This window comes from Lissotriton vulgaris, chromosome 6, assembly GCF_964263255.1.
Source record: "Lissotriton vulgaris chromosome 6, aLisVul1.2, whole genome shotgun sequence".
In the NCBI taxonomy this organism is placed as follows: Eukaryota; Metazoa; Chordata; class Amphibia; order Caudata; family Salamandridae; genus Lissotriton; species Lissotriton vulgaris.
The window spans coordinates 63069348-63084816 of record NC_141694.1 but is presented as its reverse complement, the minus strand read 5'-3'; the positions used below and the strand labels follow the sequence as shown (position 1 = coordinate 63084816).

General features: G+C 49.2%; 1 protein-coding gene across 1 annotated transcript in view; it reads left to right on the top strand.

The window, feature by feature from the left end:
• The window catches only part of LOC147706789 (exportin-5-like), a 1247062-nt gene that overhangs the window by 939477 nt on the left and 292116 nt on the right, over positions 1 to 15469 (top strand). The window contains exon 28 of the mRNA XM_086925922.1: positions 2811 to 2918. Coding sequence (XP_086782048.1) covers positions 2811 to 2918 — 108 coding nt within the window. The remainder of the gene's footprint in view (positions 1 to 2810; positions 2919 to 15469) is intronic.

Sequence of the window (15469 nt, the reverse complement as noted above, 5' to 3'; positions counted from 1 at the left end):
TTATTTGACTAATGTGATCAAGAGCTTAAATTTCGCAAATTAGATACCAAAGTACTATAGGAAGTTTTCCCTTTTTTCATGGTTATCCCCTAACTTTTTGCCAGATACCTGATGCCAACTGACTGAGTGTGTGCTGGGATCCTGCTAACCAGGCCCCTGCCTCTGTGCTCTTTCCCAAAACGGTACCCTTATACCCACAATTGTCACACATTTAAGTCCCTTGTAAAAGGTACCTCTTGTACCAAGGGCCGTGTGACCAGGGAAGGCCGTCTGAGGGCTGCAGCATATATTGTGCCACCCTCAGAGGCCCTTCACCTTAACACTTTACTGAAGTCTGGGAAGTTTGGTGTCAAACTTTCCATCACATTAAGCCCACACTGATGTCAGTGTGAGATTTAATGAAAATGCACTCCGATGGCATCTTGGAGATGCACCCTGAAAAACGATCAACCCTGGTGTGCTTTCTGACTGGCTCCCAGCCATCTGCCACCACCAGATAGGTATCTGGACCCCTAGGTAGAGAGCTTCCGCTACTTGGGTCTGGAAAAAAAGCACATCCTGGGCAGAAGTGTCATGCCTCCACCCGCAGGATGGGCAGGGTCCTCGAGGGAGCTATAAAGGCCTGCTGCCTTTGTTTGCTACCCCCAGGCTTTTGCTGCTACCAGCAACTGGCTCCCACTGGTTCTGGCCCCCATTTTGGGAGCAATAACCGGTGGGGAAACCTAGCTTTGAAGGGAGGTATCCGCACCCTTCAGGTGGGGGATGCAAAGTGAAGGCCATCTCCCAGTCCCTGCTATGATGAATAAAGGGGGACAATGCTAATCAAGAGGCCTCACCCCATAACTCCCCCCAGGAGGGTGGCTTTCTAGGTGGTGTAAACACCCCAGGGAAGGGGCCCATTGGTCCCAACCTGCCCACCCCTACAGTGCCCCTAAATCTAGTATTTAAGGGCACCCCTGAACCTTGCCTCTTCAGATTAGACCTGACGAGAAGGACCGAAGAGTCGTGCTGCAGAAGAGAAGGGCGACAACAACTGCTTTGGCCTAAGTCCTACCAGCCTGTCTTTTCCTCCAAAACACCTGCAAGCTACAACTGGCTTGTCCTGCAGCCAGTAGCCTCAAGAACCCCAGGGACCTGCCATGCCTTTTCAAAGAACCCCTATCTCCCATGGACACCGGATTTGTCCAACACCAACCCAAGACTCCAGATCCAGCCGGATCCGAGAGTCCTCACCACTCTGCTCCCCGACAAACACGGCCCAAGTGCGAGTGGCCCAACACACCGGCGAGGTCCAACCAGTGATCCTGACCTGTTCCAGTATTAAACGACCTCCACCAACCTTCTCGATGCCTGCAGCCTCATTCAGAAGGGTCACCTCACCGTGACCAGAACCAGTGAGAAGAACCTGATGCAAAAGGATACCCCTGCACCTGCAGCCCCTGAGTCCTGAGATGCCCGACCGACGGTATCCTGGTGTCCACCAACTCTTCAACGTTATCCTCCACTCTTCTGGGCCCATCTTGCAGTCCCTTTTTTTGACCGACATCCTCCATAGGACAGAATTCGGCTCTCAACAAATCCTGAGCACCATGACCCGGCCGCCCCTGCGCCCGCTTGTGGTGCGGTCGATGGTGCCAACCTAGGACCCTTTTATCCTGACCTTAAACTTAGGGTCTTGACTCCCAAGACCAAGTGGCCTGCCCTTGAGCAGCCTCCAACCGATGTGCTCCCGATCCCCATTGGCTAACATTGGCGCCCTGCACTCTGCATCCAACTACCTTAGTGCAGCTGGTGGTGCATCTTGAGTGCCAACCTGAACCGTTGGGACCTTGGTTCTACCCTCCAAAACTCCATTCTAAAATTGTTTACTTACCTGTAAATAAAACCCTGTTTCTCTCCATAGAATTGTATGGTGGGTTTTCTCTGCAAAATCTTCCGTTGAACTGTCTTGTACTGCAGCAAAAGTAACTTGGAGCCTTCAACAGGTTAACCTGCTTATTGATGTTCTGTGATGCTTAGACCATGTTATTAGTTTGTTTCATGCCAAACTAGAAAAGTAACAACAAAGTAATCTGAAAGTAATTTCAATTGTTTTTGAACAGCTTACAAACCCTTTTCTCATTCTGCAAAAGTAATCTGAAAGTTCCTACAAAACCAGTGCTCACTGTATCTCGAAAAGTGACATTGTATGAAAGGTTTTACTTACCTAATACTAAGTAACTCTTGGTTATAGAAATAAAACAACAAAATAACTTTTTATACAAACAATTGGTCTGGATTCAGTTGTTCAGTGTATGACATTTCCTGCCTGAGTGTGTACAACAAATGTTTAACACTACCCTCTGATGTGCCGGACTGCTTAACCATACTACCATAAAAGAGAGCGAGGTATTATCTACTTTGGCCTGTGCTATACCTTTGGGGATCCCATGGACTCTGTGCACACTATACCTCACTTTGGTGTAGTATATACAGAACCAGCTTCCAGAATCCTACTAAGTCATTTTCTTATTCCATGCTATCTTTTTCTCTGTTTGACTGTTGGAGACTGCCATATTACCATTTAACTCAAACAGTTAAACGTTGCATTCCTGAACCATTCATTTCTTGCAATACTTATTATTATAATTATTTTGTACAAATCCTCACCTAAAGTCTCTTGATTTGTGAAGGTAGTGTACTTTCAGAAAGCAGAGCTGTATGTTTCATATTTTCCTTCAAATGCAACGTAATACATTTTCTGTTTACACTTGTGAAAATGTTGCTCCATTAACATTGAATTGTAATGGTTTGTCTTCCCTTTCCTAAAGGATATTTGCTCTGCTTTGATGGTCACAGTTTACACTTCTCTTGCTTGGAACGACAGTGTAACATGCCAACAAACTGCTATTCAGCTCGGCTGGCCCCTTTTGAAACAGGTAGGCAATGCATTTTTGTTTGAAGGCATTAGCAATGCAATTAGGTTTAATGATGTAAGATGTAAGATGTAGATGTATTTGTAAAGCGCACTGATACCCCGGCAAGCAGTGTGTCCTGGCGCTGTACTCATACCGCTGGGGAACCCATCCTGGCTTTTCCCCGTGAAATGTCCACTCCTGGGCATCCCCAGGGTGCAACCAGGCATCCCCAGCGCTGTAAGGGGGCCGTTGTGGAGGCTAAGCAAGCTATTGCCCAGAGTTGCAGCGTGGGACTCATGCTCAGAGTAGGCACCGAGGCGAGAAATCATGTCCGAGGAATTATGAGCCCAAGAACCGCCAAGTTCAGCCGAGGCGGGATTTGAACCCTGGTCCCGACCAGACCTCTATACCAGGGACTGCCGCTCTAAGCAGTGAGCCACACTCCTCCAATGATGAAGTGAAGCAATGTCAATGGGGTGGCATGCACTGCTAAAAGTAATTTTAATAATTTGTAATGCTTTCTATTTTAAGATGGAAATGTGTTACAGGAGTTAATCCATGGAAGCAACATAGGCAGGATGTGTATTGGGCATTAGGCGTCTGGCTAGGTGAGGCACAGCTTGGGAGAAAGATGGCAATAGGAGAGATTCAAGCTGAGAAAATATCTAGACATTCCTGATTGTGTATCTATCAAAAGTGCATATTTGGAAGTTGAATGCTTTATTGTATAGTTTGGCTTCTAAAAATTAAATAAGTTGAAGAGGTAATTTAATGTGGCCTGGCTGGTATTTCACCAAGTGAACCTAGCATGGGATGGACACTTTCTCGAATGCCTTTAAAGAAGCCAGGTCCTAAATTATTCAAAATAAAATCCTTCTGCAGACTCTTGTGCTTGCTGCAGTAAAATAGAAGTTCAGTTCTACTTCATCTAATTGGCCAGAAAAGGAAAAGCAGGAACTAAAGATTCTTTGGGCAGGGGAGTTTGCCAAACATTGACTAGCATTGTTACGGCTGCAACTTCGCTGCACTTTTTATCTGATAGATACTACTAGCCGCAGATTCCTCAGGGGCGTAGCTAGAGCTTGTGGCGCCCGGGGCTACCCCTCAGATTGCCGCCCCTTGGGGGGGGGGGAAAGGAGGGGGGGTGCTGGGGAAAAAGGACGGTGAGCAGAAGATGTCCGAGTCTCCGAGGAGAGACACATAGTATTGCTGCTAACAGTTACCTCGATCATGCAAGTTACATGCACATACATGACACGATGAAAGCCTAGACAGTTTAATACACCGGTGACTGGCAGTACAAAAGGTAACACACAGACTGCATGATCTATCTGGGGACTCAGAAAAACCACATGTGACATCCATCAGAGAGCTGTGGCAGGGTTTTTTTAAAAATGTTAAATTAGTTGAGGCCCAGATTTTGCATTGGGATTGCGCCACTTTTTTTAGCACAACCCCAAAGCAAAATCCAGTTTGTTAAATTTCATAATGGGCTTACAATCATGCACTCATGATATACCTAAGAAAAACAATGTGTGTGTAATTACACCCATTTGAGCAACCAGCAATGAGAGAGACACTCTAAAAGGATTAAACTGCTGCAAATGTCTGTGGTGGCGGAATCTGGATTACAAATAAATTATGAAAATATCACACCTAGCAATCAGAACCAACCCAGCACACAAAGCCTGTACTGTTAGTAATACCTAGAGCTCCCTTTGCCAAGGATTAACTCCGGCTAAAGTATTTCAAAATTACAATGCACAGAACTCCATCACTCCAAGCCCTTTACTGGCGGAGTCTCCAAGAGGTAATCTACCAGTCCCAGAAATTCTCTGCCACCAACAGGACAACGCTTCGTCCTCCGAACCATGCTACCAACCCATAGATTTCCATAACTATGTTGACCACTGCACTGCCACATAACACTACCGCACATCCTCAGTCACCATCATACCATAATCCTCACTCACATAATACTACTTCACAGCAAAAGACAGACTACCACCAACCATCACCTCTCTGCTACCCACCAACAACACACTAACGCCCCACTGGACCGCCTTAAAATATCTCTGCATCACTTTACCACTATATCATCCTCTCAATACTCTCCCACACCACCAGGCTGGCAACCCCACCTCAGCCCTAGACACTCTCCAATCAACACACAACCACCTCAGCACTACCAAGTTAGCACCTTCCAGCACCACAACAGGCAAACGTGCACTAACCCTCTTCCCATCGCCGCACATGTGAGATTACAAAGAAACATGCAGTGAACCCACTCTGTAGCTTGTGAATGTGCACCCGCACATCTGGCAAAATGTGTACCATAATACACACACAGGATTATCTCTAAATGTGAGCCAGCACTTTCACAAGTCGTCACCACAGCAGACACTAGCACGCACCCCCTGGGCATTTCATTTGGGCAAGGTAGCATCAGGCTGAGGTGCAGCCTCGAAGAAGGGCAGAACTTCAGCCAGAAGTAACTGACCAGCACAGCAGGCAGCTGATAGTGCCCTGCTGCTTAAAGGCTAATTTGTAGAGGATTCAGCCCACTCTCAGGCGTTTTTTTAGGTCAAGTTCCACAAGTAATAAAAAAATATCTTTGTATGACAAATACCTCACAGGTATCCGACCTCCCCAAATACCGTTTGCTGAATAAGCAGCTTGGATCATGGTACACAGTACATGTTTGGACTTTACAGCAGAGAAACCCTTTGTTCTACTAAATCATGGCGAGTCAACTGTAGGTTGACAAAAACTCCATCAGTAACAAGATTTATAATCAGCACAGTAGGGTTTAATTTTTGACACTTACCAAGGCTGGGTGGTGCAGCTGGTAAAATAAAGCCAAACTGATGCCAATGCCTGGGTCGCTGAAGTGTCTGTCACCTCCTTGGCTGCAGACAGGTGCAGGAAATGTTCATAAAGGGGTGCTTGAACGCTAGAAGCTTATGCAGTGCAGTGTGTAGTACGTGGCTGTGCATTTTAAAGGCACGTAGCATAGAGCACCTGCTCTCCCAATTTGGAGATTAACCCCGGGGACGGCCAGATTGTCTTGCCTTATAATTAAACTGTCCGACGGCAGGAACAACTCCTGGGGGCCCGGCAGGCAGAAAGTGAAATGAAGCCGAAAGTGAAATGAATCATCCTGCGGCGTGGCCTGCGCTGACCCGGACCTCACCTCAGCCACAACCTGGTAGTACTGTAGTGACAGAGCAACTACTAGTTACTAGACTGGACTGTTGGTGCGTGCCGCCCGTCGTGCACTGTGCAATGATAGTAATTGGAGGACTGGCGGTCACGGTCACCAGGTTCTTTATCCTTAATCATCACCTTGTACGTGTGTGCGTGCCGCTGCCCCTGGCCGTGTGCAGGTTGAGACTGCAGGCAAGAAGATGCAAAAAAGGGAATGGTCTCGGTCTCCACAGTGACGCACTCCTCCGACTCCTACATGACGAGCGTAGGGGGCGCGGGGCGGGCGTGAGCGCGTAACGCGTCACACTGCTTACAGTGCGGCGAGGGAAGGGGCGGGGGAGGTGCAGGCCAACAACAACGGTCATCACATGTCGCAGAAAGTTTACACTACAGTATTTATGCCCAAATTGCCCATAAGAACTCTGTGCTTAGTGCTTTAGCTCTGGCTGGTAACAAGTGAAGTGCTGCTCTGCCGCCCGCCCTACAGTCAGCAGAGGCCGCCACAGCCGCAACGGGCCTCGGCCTCCTCCAGTCCACGGTCCACCAGACAGTCAGTGCCAGCCTGTGCATGGTGCCGCCTCAAAAAAGGTGCCGCCTGGGGCGGACCGCCCCCCCCCCTAGCTACGCGGCTGAGATTCCTTTACGTAGAATTATCCCCAGGCGTGAGACTGGATCCGGAATTTTTTTGCCCAGCATCCCTGCGCGCCGGGAGGACGGCATCACGCGGCTCTGACCAGGCGTCGTCCGCGTACGTGACGTCAGCGAAGTCACATAAGTCCCACCCGACGCGCCTACCTCAGTTTTTTCCTTTTCCGTGTGCAATGCGGATCCGGTTCATGCTCTGAGCCTCTTTAGGCCTTTCCCTCCGATCTTTCGTGTGTTGTGGGAACAATGCGCGAATGCCTTCGGGCCTCTATACGTGTTAGTCTTGTGAATGCTTGATGTCGGCGACGGACCCTCACCTCATTTGCATGTGGTGCTTGGGGGAGGATCATAATGGAGCTTTGCAGGCCTCGCTCGCTTCTCCTCCTCCTCCTTTGCCTCCTGGGACGTCGGCGGATCTCTTGTGCCATGCGGGGCCCTCTGGGTCATCGCTGGCGGCTTCGGCCCCGCGCCGACTGGTTCGGCTCCAGGCTTGGAGGATGTGGTGCCGTTGGGGTGCGGCCCTTCGGGAGTCCCTCCTTCGGACCACGGTGCCTCTGCCTCACCGCAAACTCCTGCGGGAGTCCCTGTGGTGTCGCGGGAGGTCGCCAGGGCTCGGGTCGCATCCCGAGCCCCCCTCGGCCCTTTATACAGGTGGCGATTCTGTCTGAGGCCGAGGTGATACCACTACGGCGCCGGCAGCTGCTGGCCCTGGCTGCGCCACAAGGGTCGACGTACCCTTCTCGTCCCGTCTTTGGTTGAGGTTGTAGGGGTACCCCTTGTTGGAGAGTAGGGTCTGCAATCCTATGGTCACCCCCGATTTTTGCTTCACTGGTTTATGACTTTGCCTGGCTGTGGGCCTGCTAATCAGACCCACAGCCTAGCTGTTCTCTCTCTAAATTTACATCCATGTACTTTAGGTGCTTTTACCAATTGGTATTGGGTCACTCTTGTAAGTCCTTGTACAGTGTACCATAGGTACCCAGGGCATAAGTGAACCCAAGGCCTACCAGGGGCTGCAGCATGTATTATGCCACCCCTGGCTGGCCATCCAAATCTGACACAACTGGCTGATCAATCAGCTGGGGCAAGGTGGTGTAATCACCCTTTGCTTTAGATATAGTATACCTATATCAAAACCTAAAATGGACACATATACTCCTATTAGTCACTCCTATGGCAGGCCTTAACAATCCTGGAGGGAGAGTGCTTGGAATTATGTGAGATAGTGCTCTCGCATAAGCTGAGCCTGTCTGCAGCTTTCGGAACCAAGTCCTTTAGCTGTTTCCATGATAACGCTATACCATATACACTTAAGTGCATTATAGTCCTTGCGGTTATTGCTAACTTTGGCATAGCATTATCAAAACATGTCGAGTAAGGTGTCATATGAATTGGAATACTATCCCCTCGCCAATTCTGGCGACGGAGGTAGCATTCCACCCTTTTAGAGGGACACGACATGTATGTAACTGTGAACCCCGGTTAAAGTTGACTCGAGCCTCAGCATCACAAAATAGATGCTGCCACCACAGACAGAAGTCTGACCTCCTGCTGCTGGGAGACCTTCCAGCGAGGGAGTCCTGGACAAAGGGTTTCCTGTCTTGGAAGGTGCTAGCACCACCCCAGACAGGATTTTGTGTATTGGGTAGGACAGGCCTGAAAGGAATGAGACATGCCTGGGGCACACAAGGTGTCCCTGTGCATACACTGGTTCAAACCAGTTGCTGGGGCACTCAGCCCCAGCTCTGGCGCGAAACCGGACAAGAGATAGGGGGGTGTAACCACCCCCCTTCCTGGTCCCAGCCATAGGAGGGACCTAGTGATAGTACAGCCCCCTTTAGGAGAATAAAGGTAGGAGCTGGTCCCATTCCAAATTGGATTAATCCTGATTTGAAACTCTACAAGAAGAAACCCTGGACTTTGACGTTCTGCTCCACAGAAGACTGAAGAAATCTCCCGTGTGGCCAAGGAGTGACCACCCTGCACAAGCAGGCACCATCAAGCGTTCCAGCGGTTCACTTTGTCGTCTTCCCGAGTGGATCCAGACTTCAGAGCCCGACGAGACCCGGACTTCCAGACCTCTCCGACCTCAACCTACATCTGCAGCACAGCTGAGATCCGTGGGTGCGACGAGACACGTGGGACCGGCCATCTTGAAGAAACTGCACTTCGCTTCCAGCACGACTTCAGAGGCATCCTCGACAAAGTGCTTTGGGGATTGATAAGCCCCACCTCGAGCAGCTCCTGCACAGAAGATCAGCCCTCCAGCATCCATGAGATCTGCGTGGGGCCCTTTTGCTTGATTGCTGCTCGATGCGGTGTCTGGTCCCCTGCCGGCTGGCTAGTGGCTTCCTAGACGACGATCCTTGAAATCCACACCGCTGGTCTGGTTGCTCCAGACTGGCCCTTGCTTCCCTGCAAAGGAGAAGTACCCCGGACCCTCCTGGTCCGCACCAGACGCCTTTTCCACTCACCGCGTGGGTTGCCTTTGCCAAGGCCTGTTGACGCCGAATCCGGAACCAACACCGCCGACAGCGAGAGCCTGCGTGGGACAGCTCGTGCCTCCATCCTGGTCGTCGAAGACACCTCCTGGTCCACGTGGCTGCACAGTCAAGCGTCCACTCTTCACCTGATCGCGACGACTTCATCTGGTTCCTTCCTGGTTCCACACCAGTCACTGGCTAGTGACTGTGAACATTGTCCCCTCTGCTTTCAGGTCTTCATCTTCCTTGATCCACCCTTGGACACAAGAACAGTTGATTTGTACAAGGACGACTGGTCTGTTGAACACTGAAAGGACCAACATGACACCTATACCAGTGTCCACTGCAAGTGTTTGCTGGACCAAAGACAAACAAACAACATTACATCAGAGAGTTTAGCCTAGAACAGGTACTTATTGTTGGCGCCACACCAGGCCTCAAACTTGTCCAAGAGTCTGGCGCAAATAGACTTTGTCAAGGACTCCGAACTGCAAGGATGAAACCCTCTTCTTCGGGAGGGAGATTGAATGCAGTTAACTGACCCCGCCGCTCCACTTCCACACATATGAGGCTCGATAGTCCAGTTAAGGTGTAAGACCTGCCCTGCTGGTGGAACAGAAGATTTTTCTAAAGGGGCTGCCGAATTGATGGACAGATGTTCATACCACTGTTTCCTCTAGGCCGCGCGCGTACCTCCCCCCAAGTCAGCGCGCACCACCTAGCGTGGAGCGCGCACATAGGACGTCGCTAGAGCGTCTCTCTGCTTTTAAAAAGCGAGCGGCGCGAACATGAGCACTTTTCCAGTGGTGGCGGTGGAGCGGGCGTGAAGAGTGCAGGTAAGGAGGCGGGGGGGGGGGGGCTGGTGGGGATTGTGGGTATTATTGCGCTTGCGGCTGTGTGGGAGCGGGGCAGGCTGTGGGCCGTGAAGGGGCTCTGATTATCAGCAATAATTATCAGCAATATTTAAACAAAAGGCCACAATGGCTGGGGAACGAGCGGAACAGAAGGCAAGAGGGCAGAAAGGCACAAAAACGAGTGGGACAGTGAGCATAAAGGCACAAAAAACGAGTGGGACGGCGGGCAGAAAGGCACAAAAAACGAGTGGGACGGCTGGCAGAAAGGCACAAAAAACGAGTGGGACGGAGGGCAGAAAGCCACAAAAACAAGTGGAACACAAGAACAGAAAGCACAAAAAAAGGGGTGGGACAGAGGGCAGAAGGGCACAAAAAACGAGGGGAAAATAAAGTGGAACAGAAGGCTAAAGGGCACAAAAAACTAGTGGAACAGAGGGTAGAAGGGCACAAAAACGAGGAAAACGAAGTGGAACAGAGTGCTAAAAGGCACAAAAAACGAGTGGAACAGAGGGCAGAAGGGCACAAAAACGAGTGGAACAGAGGACAGAAAGGCACAAAAAACGAGTGGCATAGAGGCAGAATACAGAAATATAGGGGCAGCTAAGAACAGAAGGCAGAACGGGCAGAGAGGCCCGGGGGCAGCGAGGGAAACAGAAGGGAAAACTGGGCAGAGACAAGGGCAGCGAGGAGTACAGAAGGAAAGACCGGGCAGAGAGAGCACGGGGATTGCGAGGGGAACAGAGGGAAGAAAACGGGGCATGGACCACGTACAGGCAGCGGGGAAGACAGACAACAGCAGTCAGAGACACAAGAATGAAAATACAGGCAATACAATAAATTAGCAAACTGCCCTTAAGACCCTTATTGTGGCTCTGTATATGTGAAAATGCATCATCTTTTCACTTTTTAAAGTAAACGTTTTGAGTGCTATTTGGTGCCGCAGACATGCTCGGTTTGGTTCCTGGCGCACATAGCCATGGTTGCAGCGCACAGAGACCCTCCACTGCCGCACATAGAGGAAAAAAATTAGATGGAATTAGAGGAAACATTGGTTTATACCCAAAAGTACCTGGCTACCGCACCTTCTTTGCCCAATCTAGATAGACTACTATGACCAGGGTCCCATTGTTCCTGATTTTCAGAACTCTGGGCATGAGGTAGTGTTACGAATTGCATAAATAACTGTGAGAGAGAACCATCTACAGAATTCACGGATGTAGAAGTGCTGACAATGCGTGTTCTCAGCAGTGGCACAGGGATCAAACCAGAGTTCTTCCTGTTGAAGAAGGAGATCCACACTGAATGATAAATTGCAGATCACCTACCTCTAGGTTTCCTTCTATCTAAGGTCACTTAAAATCCATAATTCAGCCCTGTGGCAGGGTGCTTGGTTATAAGTGCGAGGGTGCCCCTGCATGAGCAGGATACGCCTACCAACCATGGAGTCGATTCTCCAGGCTTTACAAGTGTGGTCAACCATTTTAATACATATAGTGGGCATCAGTCATTACAAGATGTCCAACTATATAATGCCTGCACTGAACCTGGTCATGTTTAGTATCAAACATGTTGGAATCATCCCCCAACACCGATTCTAGTGTTGGAAGTATGATCCCATGTACTGGGAGGCTCCCTTGGGGTATCCCCATGTACTCCTGGTAACAGCGTTTCAGGGTCTGACAGCAAGCTAGTGCTGCTTCCGACCACAATCCTGATTCTGCCCTCCTGATGTTGAGCCAAGCTCGAGCAAGGGAAGGTAGAAGAATAGCTTTCCTGTCACTGGGAAGTGTGACCCATTCTTTTGCTTTCACCTCTCAGACAGGACTTAGTGTATTGGGCTGGAGTGGGGGTGTTTGCCAGCGCCACCAGACTGCTTTGAAGGGCACATTTGGTGCCTTTCTTGCATACTCCAGTTGGAACCAGTTCAGGGATCCCTTGGTTCCCGCACTGGCGCGAAACTGGACAATAAGACATGGGAGTATCCTCCCCTCTGTCCAGCCTCGAGTTGTCCAACCCTTTCCCTAGGGTACTTAAGGGCTTAACTGTGGGTTGTTCCTTAGATTCGTTGTGGTCAAGACTGAAACTCTTCGACAGTCTGGACACTTGAACTTCGCTGGACTTCGTCTGGAACAGAGACTGCATCAAGGAAGACTGCTGCTCCTGGTCTCTGTTCTGCTAGTCCACGTTGTCTGTTTTTTTTCCAGGTTCTTCACTAAACCTGTGGGGATCAAGGACACCCAACGTAATCTCCATTGGAGTATAGGAGTCACTCCCCTGCAGTTACAGGCAGAGCAACACAGCTGACCTTTCGGCTGCTCCTGTCCTACGGACTTCTCGAGGCTCAGCGACACAAGTGGTGGTTTTGCAACTCCTTCGAGGCCTGACCTGTCCTCTGCAATTTTGAGGCCAGTATCCCTGTTCGGAACCACTAGGACCGAAACCCTCTGAACCTCATTGGCGTGCCACTGCCAAGGATTGTAGGCTCTGCACTCGAGAGATTTTCAGGCTTTAAATAGCTCCTCACAGCTGCAGCGACAAAGTCACTGTCTATTCTCCTGAACTTTCTGATATTGGTGGGCTTGGCTCTTCTATGCTTCCTGGTTAGTCCTGAGTGGTATAGACTCTGTCTCCTCTGCTTGTAGGTTTTTCACTTCCAGAATCCACCCTTGAATTCCATCAGATTTGTTCACCACTTTCTTCCAAGTCTTCCATTGTTGTCTCCGGAAGTTTCCGATGTCTCTTCACCCCTATGCACCTGGCTTCCCTGGTGTAGGTAACCTGGTACCCAGGACATCCACGGGTGGGGTGGCTCTCCAACCTTCCGTCCTTCAAGGGAATTCTTTGAGGTTCTTTGGGAAGGGTCCTTCTTCTGCAAAACTGCAACCGTGACTTCTCCATTGACTTCAGTTGGTCATGTGGCTGTGTTCCCACTTTGCATACAACCTCTGTGGAGTTCCTGGGTACTTACCGTTGGTGGTTCCTTGTGTCCCAGGCTCCTCAGGGTTTTCTGGTGCAAGTCCCACCCTCTTCTTCAGTTCGCATTCCACTTTCCTAGTATATGGTTTGATCTCCCCCAGGAGTGCACTGTGTTTTGTGCTACATACTTTATTGCATTTGAAGTACTGTGGTATTTTGTGTTGATCTCTCTGGGTAGGGGATATACAAGTGTGTTAGTGAGTGTTGTGAAATAAATAAAGTATTTTTATATATACACTGTGAGGTTCTTTTTCATTTAACTTACATCGTAAGATTAAACTCAGAATACAAGATGCTTAACACTACATCAAGATATGCCTGAAGGCTGCTTTCCAGAGCTACCACTTTGAGAGCTTTCTATGGTTATCAAACACCACTAAAATCACCATTAGTCTTGCCTGGATTAGTGCAAGGTGCATCACTTAAATAAGTGTGCACCATATACTAAGCCAGCCTCCTACATTGAGCATCTTGAATTTGTCCTTCCGCAGGAGGAAATTGAGAGGCCGGAATCTAAAATGGGAGGAAGGCCTATGCCCTGTTTCTGCACTACGAAATTGGACGAATGTCCTACAGTTCAGATTTCTGAGGAAGGTGCTCTCTCTATGGTCCCTTGCGTCAAGAGCCTAAACCTTCTGCAGTAAGATAGACAAGTGGTTCTCTGAAAGTCGTTCTGATGTTACTGGAAAATATGGTAGGTCAGAAAGGAAGGGCAGGGTCTAGCCCTGTTGCACTATCTGCACAACCAACGCTTGAAATGTTTTGGCCTACTACTGCTGGAGAAAATAACCTTTCCTGCCTCCCAGGGAGGTGGCGGGTGGCGCTAAGGGGAAGTTAAAGCATCTTGGAGGCTGCTGCCAAAGAAGTGAGAGGACTGGGAGGTTCACTGTCCCTGCAGCCTATACATTGTGTGCTTGATCATGAAAGAACTGGAATGTCTGTTTCTGAGGTGTTGGGCATTTGCATTGCCTTTAAGCAAAGCCCCTGGTGATGCCATGAAAGGGGTGAAGCCAGTGGCGGTTCCTCCTTCAGGGCGGAAGTGTGTTTTGTCCCGCCTACTGTGAGTGCAGCAGTCACAAATTTGATTTAGTAACAAGCACTCACTGTGTTTCGGGGCAGGCAATTCCTGCTGCTGATTGTTAGCAAGAGTGACTTGCCTAAAATGCACATATCTGATTGGCCGGCTGTCTTGCGAAGGCATGCCCAGCATGCGCACTTAAACCCAGACCAATACTAACTGTGTAACAGGCAGGCGGACTGCAGGCACTCCTAATCTAAAAAGGAGTGCTGTGTGAGCCTGCTCCGACCTATCGTGGCACTGAAACGGCATGAGAACAGCTCCAGGATTGGTTAGGTTTGTTTGCTCTTCTTTAAAAGCTTTGTGGGGTTCTTCTGGGAACAGAACAGTGGACTGCTGCCAAAGACAACCGGATCAACAAACTTCTTCGGTAAGTACTTTTGTTTATTATTTATTTAAAGTACATTTCCCAGTTTGCAGGGAGTGCACAGACTCATGCTTCACTTAGTCACTGCTCTGCACTTCATGACGAGCCCGAATATAAAGCAAAGCACAACATTTGTGTGCACTTGTGATTTCACAGCCAACACTGTAAATAAAAAAGAAGGCCACAGAGTGTGTCCGTTGTAAAACAATGATATCGGCCGGGGTTCCAGCTCTCTTTATGCCACCAATCCTGAGCTCCCTATAGCCCTCCGCTTGGTTAAGTGCACGGTCATAGACGAAGAGAAGGCTCGACCGTCCATGGCTGACCCTATATAAACCACATTTTGACACAGACTATACAAGCAGGCCCTGTGAAGGGGTTGCTGTCCGTCTCTCCAACCACTGCAGTTTAATTTTCCACCCATGACTATGAAGACTCTTTTGTGCTTCTTACAGTCGGAGCTCTCTTCCCAGATTTAAAAATACCAAGCCACCCATCCTTTTCATGAGAAACTCGAGAGGTGCAAGCCAATTTTAACACATTCTTCACCCAAACTGTCCTCTGAGAAGTAGTGTGTAATAGTCATTTTCAGATGGTTGGCAAAGGGGCATTTTACCTGGAGCCATTACGTGATTACAGCTTTCGAATTACACCCTGCAGAACTCTTCCTTCAGTACCGCCAAACCCCCACACTTTTCATATGTTTGCTAACAAACTGTTAGTTTAAACTGTCACTAACACATTGTGCTATAAATTTGTATTATGTTACACACAGCTTGAAAGTGTTCTTACGGGCCTGCATCAAAAGCGTGGCACAATCTGCGATGCTTTACTCTATCGTCCGGGCTTGGTCTCCCAACTAATAGACCATAACACCTGCATCTATCCGGAAGCACGTACTGGAAGCTCCTTAGCCCCTGAATAAGTGCCCATTCCTCCACCGTGTTTCTACGATGTTATTC